Below are 19,255 nucleotides of genomic sequence, written 5' to 3'. Positions count from 1 at the left end.
AGCCAAGGTGGACATCAAGATTTTCAGTGAATAACAACTTAAATTTCGGTTAGTTTCACACCCAAAGCTATCATATGACTTCAGAAGACTTGAAATATAGCACACAAGTCATATAGACCACTTTAATGACTTTTATAAGCCTTTTTTAAGCTTGAAATCTCCAGTACCCATTCATTGTAATTGCATGGAAAAGAGCTACAGGTACTTTCTTCAAAATTTCTCCTTTTGAAAGTCATACAGGTATGACACAAGGGTGAGTAAATTATGCCTTTTTCCTTTTGCAGTGAACTATTCCTTTAATATTTTTCTTCATCCTTATCTACTAGCAGTGTAGCTTTGAAGTGGATCGGCAGGAGCTCACCAGTGCTGTCTCTTGCGTCTGTGGGTGCTTGAAGTTGATGATCTCCAGAGCCAGGTTCTTCTTCACTTTTGTCATGTCTGCCTCCCGTGCTGCCTGGAGCAGTGAGTGGCCCTTGAACTCATCTGGACCAGATGAAAACAGAGAATATTTAGAGAGATGATGCAAGAAGCTCTGAGAGAAGCCAGTGGAAGACATAATTCATCAAGGCAAAGCGTGAAAATGTAATTTAAGATGCACAGCTATAATGCGATCTGGCTTTATGGCAGCAGAAATTACAGTCAGGATATCTACAATGGCAACTGATCCATTTGACCTGATTGAATGAATTTCATATATACCGATTTTTATGTGCATACAATCTGTTATGCTTTTGCGCATAGCACTCTACACATCATATTCCATCTAAATATACATGTTCTCATTTACCAGGCACCGTTCTCCAAAGCGACTTGCAAAGAAGGAAAACAAAGTGTTCGTCTCTTAAAATATACATCCACACAGACTCAAAACCAAACACAAATTCAACATAAAGGAAAATCTTTACACAGCAAATGTTTCACTCTACTGCACACTGGGAGAAGCCAGATGGAGAATTCACAGGCAAAATATATATAACGATACTGCCTGCCAACCTCATCAGCACACTGAAGCTCAGACTCCACTGCAATTGAATAATGCAGAATGAGAGTATTGTACATTTAAAGCAGTCTTTCTCTAAATCTTGAGGTATCTGTGTCAGTGCCAGGGAAGAATGTATCAGGAACAATCAGAGCCAATCTGCTTATAGCTTACTCACACTTGCAAGGTGGAGGAATGCTTGGTTTTTTTTTTTTGGGCTGATGCAACTTGTGCTGGGAAATGTTGAAAGATTCTAGTCTACTGCCATTGCATTACTCTTATGCAATAAGGTTTAAGAGATGGTCTTATAAAAGAAGTAAGGAACTTGAAACCATGCTTTGATGTGAATATAGTCATTGCTAAAGGGGTGGCATTAATGTGTGTTGTGCCTAATAACGCCCTAATAACAATATAGCACAGTCTTGAGTGCCTTTTTACTTTAATAAAACTTCTGTCAGTTGTACAAACAGTTGTGACCCAATGCTGCTGTGTTGGGCCGAATAGGCCACTCTACCAAACGAGAAATATAGTGCCACAGAGCCACAATGACTACATTTACCTGGGCACCAGAATGCGGCTCATTTCTAGAAAGCAGAATTGCGGTTTACATGCACTGTATAAGCGGCGTACTCTTTACTCCCGTATACATGCGGCACGGTCAGTAAGCAGCTTTCTCCACAGCAATGTAATTTCCCCACAAAGCGTATGTAAATAACAAACATGGCATGTGAGGAAGACCTTGCTATTTTACTCCCCATTACTTTGCTTTATTTCCAGATATTCCACAATTGTTGCTGTTTTTGTTTCCTTTGACTTTGCATCACGACCTGTAGCGGAATTTCGCTGCAATAGTGGGGTTTCCCTCTTAAGTAAAACTCTGGGATTCCCCAAATGTGCGAGCACATATACGCAAACGTGAGGGGCAGTCGATATTTTACATTGGTGTGTATAAATGGGTATAAATGGGTGGTCGCGTAGCGATTCGCCTCAGTCCGGGTGGCGGAGGACGAATCCCAGTTGCCTCTGTGTCTGAGACAGTCAACCCAAGCATCTTATCACGTGGCTTGTTGAGCGCGTTGCCACGGAGACATAGCACGTGTTGAGGCTTTAGTGCATTTCTCACTAAACTCTGGGAAATTTTTTATTCCTTCCACTGTGTTGACTTGTTGTTGGGCTCCATCCTATGACTCGTGATATCCTGTCTGTTCACGCACATGCACACTCTTCAAACTCCCATCAAAACACCTCTTATGTGTTTACATAAGCCACATTCTCCAGGAGAAACCTGGGTATGTTAAACCACTCTTTTTTTTTTTTTTCCTTTTTCTCCCAATTTGGAATGCCCAATTCCCATTGCGCTCAAGTCCTCGTGGTCGCGTAGCGATTCGCCTCAGTCTGGGTGGCAGAGGACGAATCCCAGTTGCCTCTGCGTCTGAGACCGTCAACCCACGCATCTTATCACGTGGCTTGTTGAGCGCGTTGCCACGGAGACATAACGCGTGTGGCGGCTTCACGCCATCCACCGCGGCAACCACGCTCAACTCACCACGCGCCCCACCGAGAACGAACCACATTATAGTGACCACGAGGAGGTTACCCCATGTGACTCTATCCTCCCTAGCAACCGGGCCAATTTGGTTGCTTAGGAGACCTGGCTGGAGTCACTCAGCACGCCCTGGGATTCGAACTAGCGAACTCCAGGGGTGGTAGCCAGCATATTTTTACCACTGAGCTACACAGGCCCCCACAAACCACTCTCTTGATCCCTTAAATGTCGTAAGGAAATCCTTGTTCTCGTTTACATGACGTTTCAGAATGGCGCTTACTGCAATAACCCTGGAATAAACAGTTTTCTTAAATGTTTGTAAATGTGGTCAATGTTAAACTTTTAAGTGAACTTAACATACAAATGTTTTACTCTGATTCATCACCGGTAATTAGGCTAGGATCTACTTTTTTTGGTGACTGTTGCACCAGTTCAAGTACAACAACCTCTGTTTTAATGTTTAGGACCTTAATACCTTGCCAACTTTAACTAGAAAAAGTACTGATGTAGGTAAAAACAAAGTTATACTCACAGGTGAGCCTCTCTTTGAGTTCTGGGGTCGGGGCCATATCCACCGCGCTCTTTCCATGGCAATTGACCAGAGTGGGGTCGGCTCCGTGACTCAGCAGTAAGGAACACACTTCCACGCGATTCTTGGAGGCGGCCTCGTGCAAAGGGGTGAACTGCCAGAGGTCCATGGCATTGACGCACGCCCCATGCTACAGAAAAACATTCAGGGTAAGATGAAGGCTGGTTCACGCAGCAAGGAGGAAACCAGATTCATTTTCAGATACTTTGAGAACATTACACCGTTTTACTCGATCAGTTTTAGAATCAATTATGAATTTCTATCTAAGGGGGAGCCTGCTATGCACCAGAAGCTGTGTTAATAGCAATGAGGGAAAAGAATATCTAACACATTTTTAGAAAATGGCAGTTTTCCAGGAGGGAGGAACATCAACTTGCATTCAGATGCAAGGATAAACAGAATGAAGCGCTTAAAACACCTCAAGCTGACAAGACATTATTTCAACTGATGTTACCATACACTAGAGGTTGACCAATAATAGATTTTGTAGATACTGACAACTAAGGTGTGTGAGCTGTTTGCTGATTAATCTGGCAGTAGTTTTAAATTAATATTTTTTAGCAATATACCATTTATTACGAAAAAAAAAAAAAAAAAGAACTTTGTAACTTCAATTCAACCTATAACTGTTAAACAACACAGTAACAGTTCTCGGTTCATTTAGAGTCAGACATGAATTAAATTATGACGACTTGCGGTTCAGTAAGTAATTTTAATTTGGTAACCACTTAGATTCAGTGGACGCACAATGATAAATGATTAATGAATCAAAACGATAACTCGGGAGTTATTGTGAGTGTCTTTATGAACGTTTCATTAAAAAACCGTCAAAAGAGTAATTTGTTCGTCAATCAGACTACACTGGTCACACTGTATGCTTGTTTATTGGCGTGTAGCCTGCGAACATAACGCAATAGAAAAATTTGTTGTATTTGTTTTATTTGCACTTCACAACCCTTTTAACTCATTACATTCAATTCACACTTCAAGCTCAAAAATATAATTTATTTTGCCGTGGTGCTTTAAACCTAGTATGTAAACACTGCAATTCTTGTGCAGAAACTAGTAATATATATATGAAAAAACCATCTACTATTACCAACTATAAAAACTATATTGATTTTATCAGTGCAGATTATTCTGCAAAAATGATAAAACTGACTATATAAAAACACAAACTTAAAGTGAGATAAGCCAGATAAGAGCTCATGGGCAACAAGATCCAAAGGGGCTTTCACACTGGAAGTCTGAAGCAGAGCACGGTTTGCATGAAAAATTGGTAAAATGAAAGCTGTTTTGCAGAACGGTGAGCAGATTGTGGTACTGAACCCAAGACTACCTGTTGGAGGTGGTCTGAGCTTGGTTGCAATGGAACTGTGGCATGGTTCGCATGTGAGTGAGAAAGCAACCTGTACTTGGGTCCGCACTTCTTCAGAAGTAAAATAACTTGTGCATGCATTTTGCTGATTTAAGCATGACAACATCATTAGTTGCACAAAAACACGCACAGGCGCACAAACACACACGTGCAAAATGACTGACAGGGGAACATAAGCAGCGCTGCAAAAACTACTCACAACCAGCTTTTCCTCAAAAAAAAGACTGTTTGCGAGCATCAGATACAGTCACCTTCTCCTGGACATTCATATCTGCTGAATTATGGCATGTGACGCACAGAGGCGCAAGTGTCATTAACTCTGGTGTGCATAATGCACACCAAATTAATAAACAAAAAACCCCACAAATACAGCGACTCGTGACAATGCTGCAGGGGGCGCTGGGAACAATCGCACTCGGATGCAGACAGCAGCAAACGTGCCCTGAATGAAAACCACCCAAACGAACAGCCTTGAGCAACTCCACTGATATAGAAACACAAACGCATTCCCAATACAGCTGTGTATGATACAAGGATTGTTAATTGTCTTTTTGATCATTGCACAGCACATTTAATCTGATCTTATGATTCACAAGGCTTAAGGAGATCTGGGGGCTGCTGATATTGTGATAAGCTTTCCTGAGGGCGAGAGCATGCGGTGTTAGACTCTGCAGTATATCAAACTCCAGACTTTGTTCTAGAGACAGGCTGGCCACTCAGCAGGGCTCTGTTGACACAGCAACCATGGGAGAACACACAGTGAGCATAGTGTCCCATATAGCGGTTTTGTAAATAAAGGAAGCTGGGCTAGTTAAAGGCTGTACTCTGTGGAACTTCTGGCTCAAGGTAAAGCTTGTGTTTGGACTAAGACAAATGAAACTAATAGGACATGCAGAATGAAGCAGCATGTGCAGAAAAAAAATATTTCTGTACTCAGTATTTGCATTGTTTTTAACTAAAAATATTTAAACATCCTTAAAACAAGATAACTTAAGCAAAATTAACTTGAGAAGCAAGATTTACTTGAGAAGCAAAATTAGATATATTATCTTGTTTTTAGAGAAATCTAACAAAAATTTGAGGTTTACGCTTAAAGCAAAAAAAAAAAAAAAAAAAAAGAAACTACAAAAGTTTTTTCTTCCGTCATTCACCAATAGACTTTTTATTGGTTCATGCATAAACCTCACAAAATTTTGTTAAGATTTCTCTGAAAACAAGACTTATTTTCTTCTCAAGTTAATGTATCTTGTTTTAAGGATGTTTAGATATTTTTACAGGGGAATAAAGGACCAAAATACAAAGGGTATTGTATCTGTATTTGTAGCAATGGCAAAATTATCTGAACTGTATTTGGATATAACCGGGTGTGGGTGGGGCCTAAACCAGACGTGCATCAAAACTAAATGAAAAGCCCATTTTTTAAATGTAACTATTCTATTTATTGTTTCCATACAGAAAATATGCTTTGTATAATTCATAAAATAATGTCTTCTTTTATTATTATTATTATTAGAGATGTCCCGATACCTGTTTTTTTCTGACCTGCATATTAACAGTTTATTTCAATGTTATCATCAAAATGGTATTTAAATAACTACATTCATTAAAACTTTAATCAAATGAAAATATAACAATTAATTTTCAACATGATATTGTATATTTTTTTTATCAAATTAAGTGATTTTATACAGAACCTCACAGCACAATCCTAAATACAACATTGGAGTTATTTTTGTCAAATAAAGTGCTGCATCACAGACCATAACAGGTGTGAGATGCTGCTTAAATATAATACAATTACTACTGATTTATTATTATTAGTTGTAGTTGTAGTAGTAGTAGTAGTATCACAGTAAATATTACATAACTATACAGTAGTGACCTATTTCTGGCATACTTTTTTCATTTAAATTGAGCTTTTATTTTGGCAGAGCTTTTAATTTTAAGTGTTTCTGTGCTGTTTTGACCAAGGAGCTCTGATGTAATGACGGCAGCTTCCCAATCACTACGTGACTCAAAGTGATTATTAAACCGCAAAAGGCTACTAGAAAGTGAATTAGCGCTTTGCCTGCTGTCATCTGCTACAAACCGAGCATGCGATGCTCATAATAGTGTTTTCCATGTATGAGTCAAGGATCTCTTAAAGGTATGAACACTTTGTGTCTTTGTCAGCACAACACCGGCTCCACACATTCACAAGCACTCACATTTAAAATGCTGCATGTGTAAACTACATATTTATCACATTAAATCACAGCTTTAGCTGTTAAATAATCTCACTAGGACATGACATGATTTGAATTTGTGCGCTGAATGTTTACGTAATGACAATCGTACGTCAGATGGTATCAGTTTTTGGTATCAGAGCATTTTTCAGAGTACAAGATCCAGTACATGAGCACGGTATCGGACCTGATTCCAGTATCAGTATCGGGACATCCCTAATTATTATGAACTAGTCTGTATTTTTTTTTTGCATGCAGAACAGCGTGTCATTCACTCTGAAGAAGAGGTCAACCGATGGATTTTGCCGATACAATAACTAAGGTGGTGGAAAAGGCTGATAACCGATTAATCGGCTGACAGTTTTTAAAATCGAATTACAGACTGTTAAAAAAATTGGCTTAGCTTTCATTAATGTGACGGGCGCTGACATAGAGGCAACAAGAGTACAAAATGTAGATGCAGTTTATTGTTAATCCAAAATCCCAATAATAACTACAAGTAACTGAATATATACACACACACACACACACACACAGGGTTGGGAGGGTTACTTTTAAAATGTAATCCATTACAAATACAGATAATGTAGTAAAAAATGTATTCTGAAACTTAATCCAGTTACCGCAATAAGAAAGTAATGTAATCAGATTAATTTGTTACTTTTTGAATACCTCAAGATCGCATATGTGAATGAATTCAAGAGAAAAGCTATATTTCTCAAAGACTTTTAATCATGCCTTCTGAATGCAAACAAACTGTATTTGAATAATGTTATGAGTGATGTAGCTATTATTATATACAGTATAAGAATAAAAACATGAAAAACAGGGACACTGCCTCCTTAATAGGAAAACAGAATATGTTCAAATGTAGAACAACTAATTTTTAACCAAATCAGGTCATCTGTTACAAAAAATTATTTTCTCATCAAGCAAATACAGTTCGAACAGATGCACTGAATTATGTCTTGGTTAACATTAAACAAAATATGACAGGATATACCTCAGAGTTCTGCCATGTATTGCTGTTAGCATGTAGACTAATTAGCACTGACCATTCATTAACTTCAAACCAAAATAGGTAGATCAGAGGCCATCCTCTTCTTCATCATCATCATCATCATTATTATCAATACCTCCAGTGCCTGTCCTCTGCTTGCTCATGATCCACAGTCAAATATCACCAGCTAACGTTTATGGGTGATTCTGTTTATGTTTAAGGAGTATTTTAATGAGAAAAAATAAAGAAAAGAAAAAGAAAATATTTTAAAAAATCTTGTTTTAAAGAATAGATCAAAATAGATTTAAACCTTTTTAGTGTGTCTTGATTTACTTATTCCTACTTTCTATGAGTTTTCAAATGATACATCTGCCAGTATTTCACCCTCACCCATACTTCTGAACTGTTCTTAACAATACATTTATAATAAGTATCAAAATCAGATACATTATCCATTGCACTTTCCCCTAAGAACTTAACATTTTCAGTTCATTAGGTATTCATGTGTACTATCTGGATTTTTTTCAACAAAGAAAAAAAGAAATGCTGTTCCAATTACTGTTGTCATTACAACATGAACTCAATTCAGAGAACAATTTTAGAGTTTCAACTGAAGGTAAGATGGAAATGAGAAGTCACACTAAAGTTTCGACAGTAGGCGTCTGGTGTACTGGAATACTGGCCGTTCGCCAGAGGGAGTGGTCGTTTCTCCGCTTCTATTCCTGCTCCCATGAAAACAATCGAAAGACGTTCTGACTGTGAAATTAGGGAACACTTATGACTAATTTTAGCTATCCTTGCTAACATGATTTTTGTGTGGGTCTTGAATCACTGCATCTTTACAGCTGGAAGGTATAAATTGCACTGAACTGTAATGTTGTTTCCCTTTTCTCTACTGCAGTGACAAGAATGTTGGAATTTCCACAAAAATTATAATATTTTTCCAGTGGCCATTGCAATAAAACTGCCCTTTTAATGGTTTGAACTCATTTGGAGAGCACCGTGTTGATGTGAGACGTGCTGCCAAAACAGCGCCAACCCTATTCTTCTCACCACAATTGTACAGAGTGGTTATCTGAGTTACCGTAGACTTTGTCAGTTCGAACCAGTCTGGCCATTCTCTGTTGACCTCTCTCATCAACAAGGCGTTTCCATCCACAGAACTTCTGCTTACTGGATGTTTTTTGTTTTTGGCACCATTCAGAGTAAACTCCAGAGACAATTCTAAATCGTGTGTGAAAATCCCAGGAGATCAGCAGTTACAGAAATACTTAAACCAGCCCATCTGGCACCAATAATCATCCATGTGATTATTTAATTAGCCAATCGTGTGCCAGCAGTGAAGTGCATAAAATCATGCAGATACGGGTCAGGAGCTGCAGTTAATGTTTACATCAACCATCAGACTGCGAAAAAAATATGATCTCAGTGATTTGGACCGTGACACGATTGTTGGTGCCAGATGGGCTGGTTTGAGTATTTCTGTAACTGCTGATCTCCTGGGATTTTCACACACAACAGTCTCTAGAATTTACTCTGAATGGTGTCAAAAACAAAAACAAAAAAACATCCAGTGAGCAGCAATTCTGTGGACAGAACTGCCTTGTTGATGAGAGAGGTCAACGGAGAATGGCCAGACTGGTTCGAACTGACAAAGTCTACGTTAACTATGATAACCGCTCTGTAACAAATAACAAATCATGCATTAATGAAGTGAGGATAAAAATGTGGATTAATATTTTCAATGAAGAAAGATTTAGAAACAGCAAATTCCAATGAGGTGTCAGTGATTATTTTTATTTTGCCTCTAAATGCCAGTGTTATACTGTAGAACCAAGCCGTTTTAACCGTAGAATCCTCTAGTGCCAGCCAAAAAAACATCTGCATCGATTTCTGCTGATAAACAATAGTTCCAAAAAGCAACTACTGGCACCCATTAATCGATACAACCGATATATCTGCCTATCTCTACTCTGAAGCACACATAAACCGTGTAGGCTATTCATTTCATTTAAATCACAACCTTTTGTGGTTTAATAATCACATATGACTATGGAGCAGGAGACCAATGAGATTTAACTCTGGGCAGGGCTACTCACTGCGACCCCACAAAATGTCTCATTGCCATCGTGGTTGTGAATGGTTAGGACAAAAACTAGATTAAAGGTGCTGTAAGCAATTTTAGCAGTTCTAACTTCCACGAGACTGAGCCGCTGATTTAGTCACAACCCCTCTTTCCAAAACACTGGACCAATACTTTTGAAACCGACACAAAGCATGCTCCCATGCTTGTCAAACACGACAGTATCTAAATAGTGCCCTCAGCTAACAAATTGTAAATCAGAATATGGCAGTGAGCCTCAATATTTCGCAGCAAGGTCAAAAAAATAAATAAATAAATTGGCTTACAGCACCTTTAACATGGAAGAGAATTGCTTTAAACTCGGACATACATAAATATCCAAACACACACACACTGAGGTTTTTGTTCGTACCTTTAGCAGTAGCTCTGTAACCTCATAGTGTCCATACGAGCAGGCATTGTGTAGAGGAACAAGACCACTAGGGATTAAAAGAGAAAAATCACAAATATCGTTACTTCATTTACATGCAAAATGTGCTCTCACTTCTCACAACTAATATCTAGTCAAAAGCAGACCAAATTAATGAACCAATGTTTTTACCCAGCATGTAGGAAATTATGAAACAATTAATGCATCTTAATTCATACATATTATAGGAAAGAAAAAGAAAAACACAAGCAGACCTACCCTTTATCTTTAGCGTGAACATCAGCTCCATGTTGGAGAAGCAGCTGAACTATTCGGACTCTGTTGTACCCAGCTGCCAGATGTAATGGAGTGGACTATGGGAGAGAACACAACAATTGCTTAAAAACTTAAGATCTACACAGATCCTGCAAGATTTCACAACACCTATTAGTGTAGCTATTTCCCATCTTTTCTGATATCGGGCTGCCTGGGGACTAAGGGAGGTCTTGGTTTCACGAACATGTGAAGAAATTAAACCCAAACTGAGGTTCCTCAGTGAAGTCACACTTCACTGCAGCTCTGCGGCTTGAGGAACCTTCTAAAAAATTAGACACTGTAGGATTTTTCCATCCCGCTGAGAGATTTGGACAAAATACGGGCTAATGTGATAAGAATACGGTACTTAACACCAAATATTTGTGTAAAGGAAGACACAGCGAGGGTATAACAACAACTCCCACAAAGCAGTGATCATTCCAAAAATTCACATCACCCATATGTTGATGACAATTTGACGGTTGGCATTTGTTACGAGAACTAATTAAAGACAGTAGCTGATATTTTGTGTGTCAAGCCAACAAAAATGAAACAAGAAGAAAATTCAAATTAAAAGACACCCTGATGGCAAGAAGCAAATAGAAAATCCTTTGTTCAAACATCATATGAGAACATTAGGTCAAGGTATAGTTCACCCAAAAATGAAATTTTGGTCATTATTTACTCACCTTCATGAATCCCCTCTGACTTCCTTTCATCTGTGGAACACTAAAGGAGATGTTAGGCACTAGGCAGTAAGTCTCAGTCATCACTCACTTGCATTGCGTCTTTCTTCCATTTTCAAAATGAATGGTGATTGAGGCTGTCCTTCTGCCTAACATCTCCTGTTGTGTTCAACAGAAGAATAAAAGTCATACGTGATATGACTTATATGACAAAATTTTCATTTTTGGGTGGGCCATGCCTTTAACTTTCAAACTTCAAGCATTCATGCATTCAAGAACAACACATCAAAACAAAAGAAACCAAGTCAAACAAATACAAATCAAAATTAAATGAGAATCAGTTGGCACAAACAAATCAAACCCCAATAAAAGTCTCCAATGAAATATGACAAGACGGCAGTAAACCATAACAGTGTATCAATGTGAGCAAAGCACAATGCGCAAACTCCATGTGTTCTTGCACTGTCACCTGCAATAAACATGGATCATTCCACATACAGCTGAAAACAAACAATGAAAAATCAATCCAAAATAAATGGGAAAACTACAAGTTGCACCCTTATATTACAAAATAATGATCAACAATATGCAGTGACAAGCTTTTGTAGGCATGCACACTACTTTGGAGGATGTAAAAGACAAGAAACCAACCGAATTAAAGTGTTTGAAGGTGGTAAATTAGAGCTCAATTAACAAGCAGGTGGTATTCTAAGCCTCCTCTTTAGGACAGAAGGTCCACACCAGGGTTAACCCCCAACACCTTTACCCCAAACCACTGCATTCACAAAGCTGCTGAGTGTGAATGAAGAATGGCCAATCAAGCCCAAAAAGCCCAAGTCCACAACGTAAAAAGTTTCTGAACCAGCAAACCAATTAATATAATGTAAAATAAAGGAAAGAAAAACAACAAAACCAAAACAAGTGCAATCAAGATCAAACTTTTAGCGAAAAACAACTTACCAGCATTTTTTGAGATGTCGACTGATAGACAATGTCGCCAGAATGACAAATAAAAACAAAAACAAACATACAAACAAAAACAAAAAAACACAAATAATGACTTAATGATATGTTAATGTTATTTTGGCACATCCTGTAATGATTTCTTGTCTTTTATAAAGTAACTTTTCTTGGACATATGGCTCTTTATCATTAAACCCAAATGTCCAAAGCACCTGCAGACAGAGAATGGCAGCACTGCATTGTGATGGTGACAGAAATGATATTTCAACACTGCGAGGAAATGTGAACAATTTGAAGCTGCAGTCTATCATTCTTTTTACTCTCCGGGGAGTTTGTGCTGACTTGATAGAAGAGTTGGTGCCAAATCAGTGGCACTCAACCAAAACTCATTTCAGGCGTCTGTGACTTATGTGATTCATCCTGTGGCTAAACACTGTGGTCTGCTGACGTGTGCTTAAGATCGTCCACTGAATTTGGATTATCGGTACAAAACAAGCTATTTCTTACAGTGTAGCGGATTGGACAAAGGCTGACTTTATTGGAATGGAGCAGACGAAACTAAATAAGGGCTCAACAATAATGATGGCATAGTGTCCCAGGGCCAGTGTTAGAAAGTTTCGTGCAAGTTGACAGAACGGTCACTTGACAAATCGGGACAGTGCTGTGTTGCCATTAAACCTTAAATTTGTTGATCTTGTACACGTCCTTTAATACATAACAAAAGTTAACATCCACTTTTCTGTTTGTATTTTTTTATATTGTTGTAATGCATTCTGCTCATTTAAATTTATAACTAAGATAACGTTATCTTACACAGATGAGGATTTGTTGGTTCTGATTATAAATAGGGCTGTCGATTTAATGCATTAATTCAGTGTGATTATGCCCCCCGGACCGTAATGTGTAATTGTCCTACCATCAGAGGAATACAAGCTTGAAGTACCACCTGTTTTCAGCAGGGGGCAGTAAGCACAAATCCAGCTGTACAGGCAACACTCAGCTGTACAAGCAACAAACTAAAATTGACAGCAGAAAGTACAAGAGAGGACGCGTTCTTGCGTTTAAACACAGCTGGACGGAGCGCAACTTTGAATGCAGGGGTCTTGAGATGTTTTTTGTTTTTTTGGTCCTCAAAACAGTGTTTATGACTTTACGCAAACAAAGTGAGATGCACCAAAAGCGTCCGTCTGACATGATGTAACCAGGGCTCAAGTTGAAGAGGGATGCGAGGGGATGGCATCCCCCTTGTTGCAAGAAATACCAGAAAGCATCCCCTTGTAAAACCACCATCCCCCTTATCATCCTCTTTAGATTAATTGTGTCATGTATTACTTAGAACTAATCATGCAAGTAAAATATTTAATTTTCTACATTTGAGAAAATAACAGACTTTAAATAACCCCGATTTGCCAGTCAGAATTAGATTTCGTCATGTGTAAGGTTGCCAGATTTCTATAGGTGAAATCCCCCAATCAAATCTTGACACTTGTATAGTTTGGGAATATTCTGCCAGGGTGATGCTTTAGTCACACAATCTGGCAACCTTGAGCGTGCAAGCTCTCTCTCCACTGCGAAAAGCCGGTTTTCTGAAAACACAGGCAGGTATGTCGGAGTTTAGTGATGGGTTGATTTGTTCTTCCTAATGTTTAAATGGAAGTTACACCACTGCAGGTAATGCAAGTTTTCAAAAGTTTCACGCACTTTCAAAAACGGCCAAGAGAACAGTTCAAGGAAATCTTTTATCTTTCTTTAAAACAAAAAATAAAAGAGAACTTTTTTATAATATGGTTAATGAAGTGATGTACATTTTTGTCCAGAGCTATTCAATTAAAAATACATAAAAAATGCAATTCACACAAACCATTTACTTGATTACACCTCTTCTATGATGAGCATATTTTCCAAGTCATATTGATATTTGTTCTGGGGCTTAAAGTAAAAAATATCATGTGGTGTTCAGAGACAGAAAAAGCTGAAATTCCTGAAAAAAAGAAATGTTGGCATGACTAGTGCAGAATAATCTTTTATTGTTACTTCTTAACACGTTAAGCAGTGAAACAATTGTGTTTTAAAATATGATTCATATTTAAAAATGCTTTTGTCCACCAAATCAAAGTCATGGTGTAATCAACATGTAGGTAGCCATTTTGTTGTTTATTTTGACTATAAAAAACAAAACAGAGCAGACACCTTTAGACCCTCAAGACTGAGCATGAAGTTTTAAAAAACATGATATTTATTATGACCTTTTTATGAAAAGGCACATTTAGCCACTGACTGATACTGAACATACAAGTACACTGATGTTTATTTAGCTATTTATTGTATTTTTATTTATTCTTTATTTTCTCAGTGTTTATTTCTAGAATTGGTTGACTTTGGTCCTAAGCAACCAATGGCGCGTGGTGAGTTGGATGCCGCGAAGAATAGCATGAAGCCTCCACATGCGCTGACTCCACGGTAACACGCTCAACAAGCCACGTGATAAGACACTGGGAATTTGGCATTCCAAATTGCGGAGAAAAAGGGGAGAATACTGGTTTCATATACATATTTCATACATCCAATTTGTAACTATTATATCTAAATTGTAACCATCTACTGTAACATTGTAAGGCTAAATTGTTATTAAACATTTCCATTTAATCTATGTCTAGCTTCTCTCACTGTATAAACTATAAACTTTTAAGTGCTACATATTGCATTACAATAAGATCATGGTACAGTTCTAAACAATGCTCTCCCACATTATCAGCTATTTTAACTGCGCTTATTTCCGTCATTGGTATAAGTAGCAGAAGGTGGTAATAGACAAGAAATGCACAGTTTTATACCATCTTGCTGTTAACATTTCTTTATTCACCTCGGCATTCCTATCGCTTCAACCACTGTAGTTTGAAAAACCCACCATACAAACTTATTTTAAATAACAAAATTTGTACAAAGAACGCAACCGCAATTTTCTCTATATCATTAAATCTGCTTTAAAGGGGGATTACTTGATAAACTAAATCTAAACAAAAACACAGCTCGTATCATAAGAAAGATTAAATTTTCATTATCTTTTGGCCCCACAGATCTATTATGGTATTAAGGTCATTCTGACATATGACACTTATGTATCAGATACTGGGCTCAAGATTAAGACTGGAATGAATTAACTTATTATACTGATGTTTTGACATGTCTTTTTACTGTTTTCTTACTATTAAACAGAGCACTTTTTCAATTCAGAATAACACAGTGAAAAATAAAAGGGCCTAAGATTTACCCTTGGAGTACACCTTGTTAATTACCTGGTGGAATATACTTAAGAATATTTTGCTTTTGGAGCAACCTGAATCCTGCATACAAACGAATTATGAGGCTAGATCACCATGGCGACACAGTCATACAGTAGCCATGGCTACGCTCAATCACTTTAGCCCCTCCTGCCAATCTGTCCACCCTACAGAAAACAGGCAGGGCTAACAGGAAACACACATCCTGCAGAAAACACACACATCCTAGTATGCTCTCTGCAAAATGAAAAGTAAAACAGAAAATGAAATAGAAGCTTAACCGTAGGCTATTAAAATTGCTTCACACATACAAATCCTCAATCAATTACTTTAAGAGCCAGATATACCACAGCAACATCACTGTCTCACTCGAGAGCTGATCCTATTGAATCAGTCAAAGATCAATGTGTTGCCTAAATATGTAAGGCTGGAAATGTTACCCCATACATACTCCAAATAGCAATGTCCTGATATTGTTTAAAACAGCATAATACTACGATGAGCTTTTTCTTTGTTTTAGGGGTAAAGAACTTGTAAATCCTGATGCTCTGTTCCAGAACCTAGTAAGTTGCCTCGCTTCCTACAAAGGCAGCATTCTAATCATCAAAACAGCACTCCGAATGGGAGACATGCAAGTTATTTCAATAGAGATGTAATGCTTTAACATCCCGAAAATCTAATAGGTAAAAAAAATACAAATATTTGTCAGAATAATACATTTTTACTTATATGGAATGATTTTTATCAGTATTTTTCAGTACTTAATAAATTATTTATTTATGAATAATCAACATTTCTCTAGTCTCATGCGCCATCTTGGATTTATTTATTTTTTTGACTGAGCTTGTCACAGTTCATTCTGGCATTGCCTTCTCCCAAATAATACATGCAATACTGCCTTAGAATTTGGACAAAATTAATCTTAAGAGGTGGCATAATTAAGTTGCCTACATTCTAGAATAGCCTATGCATCAGGAGCTTGCCTATAATGCCTTAAAATGCTATGCCATGTTTTGGAACAAAGCATGAGAGAATCCTCAGTGCATTTGACTCTGTCATGCAATCTCTTTCTGGAGCTGGCAGAAAAATCGTACAGGTGAACTGAAGCGAAGATCCATGTCCATTCAGATGGCTTCTTGCCCAAAGCAACAGTAATACAATGTGGCAGGCTTGAACTTTTGCCAGCAGACCCTGAAGCGTGAGAGGGAGACAGCCAGTGCAGGTCACTCGAATGACAGCTCTTGGGTAACTCTGCCCAGTCAAATGCAGGCTGCCAATAAAACATAAATCAGAGCAACTGAAGCCTGCCCAAGTTACATCAGCATGGGTGTACTCAATAAATATATGAAAAACAATTTAAAAGGCAGAGTTCACCAGAAATGAAAATTCTGTTATTATTTAAAGGAATGTACTGGGTTCAATACAAGGAAAGCTCAAATAACAGCAATTGTGGCATAATGTTGATTTCCACCAAAAAATAATTTTCAACTTCTGTAAGTCTGCACTGTAAAAAAGCACTGTAAGGCACTTACAGTATTACAGCTTCATTGTCATGACAACAAAACCCTGTAATCCTGATAAGGTTGGTAAGTGATTGTATCACACTAAAATTATGTTTACATATTATGTTTAGGTCTTGTGGCTATACTTTCGAAACAATATGTATTTTTGCATTTACGGACTGGCCCCATTCACTTACACTGTAAGGGCCTTTCTGTAACCGCTATCTTTTATTAAACAAGGGGCAAGTTGCTACAAATGCTGTTGATCGAGTTTAACTCATAACATTTCTCTAATTTAATATCGTTCCATACCTGTATAACTTCCCTTTTTCTGTGGAACACCAAAGGAGTGGTTTAGTAGAATGTCTGAGCTTTTCTCTTACAATGAAATCGATAGGTACCAGGGTCTGTCTAGCTCCCTAAAGCAGCATAAGTAGTCCATGAGAATTCCATATGTGTTATATTTCAAGTCTTCTGAAGACATATTACAGCACTGTGTCAGGAACAGTCTTAAATTCAAGTTATACACAGAAAACTTTGCCTTAAAAATGTTGCTTGACAGCTGTGGCTGCTATTCTCTTTCACTGTACAGAAAAAAAAAAAAAAAAAAAAGCTTGAACTGCTATAAATAATTTTATTTTTTTTGTACCACAGAAGAAAATCATAGTTTTGAAAGATATGAGGGTAAGTAAATGATGACAATCTTTATTTTTGGGTACAATATTTAATTGGGTAAAGTTTTAGAAAGAGAGGAACAGCATGAACTTTGGAGTAAATACAAGCTAACAAAACAGGGGAAAAAAGGATTTAAAAGACTGTGAAATGGTTCTGTGCTTCTCACAGATGAAATCTGTGCTGCTGGTCCTGCCCTTATAAACACTGAAAAGAATATGTACAAATACAGACAATGACCAAACCAGGCACCTAAACCACAACTTCTTTCTAATGTCTAACAATGACTCACGGCTCCACTCTCATACAAAAAATAACGTATTTCAAACAGAAAGACATTCAACAGAAGTGGATGGACAAAAAGCTAATAAGCAGTGAAAATGTTCTGTGTAATGATTTTCTTTAGGGCAGAAATATCCCTTTGTCTGTTTCTTCCCCCTTGTCTTGCCATGCAGGAATTGTGACCTGTAACCATGCCAACGGTGAGTGCTTCTCCACAGCTGTTGCCATGACTGCGGTACATACTATAACTAGCGTGAATTCAGTGCGAATGGAGCCTTTAAAACAGTATGTTGCCCTTTAGTGCACCTCCACACAGGAGAGGGTAGAGGGCTGATGGTCTCTTCCGTCCCCATGCTACCTTAAAGTAAACAACCAGTCCAGAGAGAGAAGTCATACTAGCTGGAGGCAAACAGCAGGAAGGTACTACTAAGCACACTAATGCCAGTTACACACTGAGTGGATCAATAAGATATTACCTCTCTACCAGGCCTGCTGATGTCCCAATGCAAAAAGGGGAAAACATATTTATCCTATAGGGGCTTCTTGCTACATACCGAGCTCCTTGAAATCAAAATGAGAGTTTTGTGCCTATAAATCCATGTCTGTTAGTTGTAAGATTTGCAAGAAACGTTGACAAAAAAAGTTACTTTTAGCTAGAGATGCACAAATTTATCGGCCAAACATCAGTATCGTCCCCAAAAAATTTAAAGAATTATCTGCACAATCAGACACCGGCCGACGGAAAAAGATTCGGACAATTAGCCTACAACTCATGCTGTGTGAGAAAGAATGTGACAATGACTGTATCTAAATCTTTAAGTTTTGCATAAGAACACATACAGAGTAGCTCTGTTCCTTCCATCAACCTACATTTCTATGGGGGTTGCAGATTCAATGTGCAAAGAGGGATGCGAAGAGATGCTCAAACGGACACCAAATATTTCTTAATCTCTAGAAATATGGAAATGAAACCAAAAAAGTTGTAACTGAACTAATATATTCTCATCAGCAACCATTGCACAGACTGCGCAGTGTTAGTTTTATCTCAGCCTGCGCAGCAAGGCTGCCTGAACTTGATACTTTATCAAAGATGGCAAAGCACATTCTGTCTCGTTCATTTCACAGCCTAAAGAAAAAACAAACCTAGCGCTACAGGTGATGGCAAGTTTCACTGAAAGGTAATGGCAAAACTGCCAGGGTGTTTGTGCGGACACTTTATAATTGCTTGAGCAGTAGTAGACTGTGCTCTCAAAACCGAAGCCTACCAACCACAGAGCGAGAGAGCTGTCTTGAGTAACACAGTATCCAGAGACTTGGCGCAAAGCAAATCTCTCAAGCTTATTCC

General features: G+C 38.0%; 1 protein-coding gene across 4 annotated transcripts in view; it reads right to left on the bottom strand.

Moving 5' to 3' along the window:
- Positions 1-19,255, bottom strand: part of LOC127428865 (poly [ADP-ribose] polymerase tankyrase-1-like) — a 137,086-nt gene that overhangs the window by 36,965 nt on the left and 80,866 nt on the right. For 2 of the 4 annotated variants that reach the window (XM_051677508.1, XM_051677510.1), the window contains 5 exons: positions 12,171-12,191; positions 10,489-10,583; positions 10,213-10,279; positions 3,058-3,244; positions 362-483 (listed from right to left, as the gene is read on the bottom strand). In XM_051677508.1, coding sequence (XP_051533468.1) covers positions 362-483; positions 3,058-3,244; positions 10,213-10,279; positions 10,489-10,583; positions 12,171-12,191 — 492 coding nt within the window. The remainder of the gene's footprint in view (positions 1-361; positions 484-3,057; positions 3,245-10,212; positions 10,280-10,488; positions 10,584-12,170; positions 12,192-19,255) is intronic. The other 2 variants (XM_051677511.1, XM_051677509.1) reach the window with 1 other exon arrangement.

This window comes from Myxocyprinus asiaticus, chromosome 38 (assembly GCF_019703515.2).
Source record: "Myxocyprinus asiaticus isolate MX2 ecotype Aquarium Trade chromosome 38, UBuf_Myxa_2, whole genome shotgun sequence".
Classification (NCBI taxonomy): Eukaryota; Metazoa; Chordata; class Actinopteri; order Cypriniformes; family Catostomidae; genus Myxocyprinus; species Myxocyprinus asiaticus.
The sequence above is the reverse complement of the archived record's forward strand: the minus strand, read 5'-3'. Positions and strand labels throughout refer to the sequence as shown.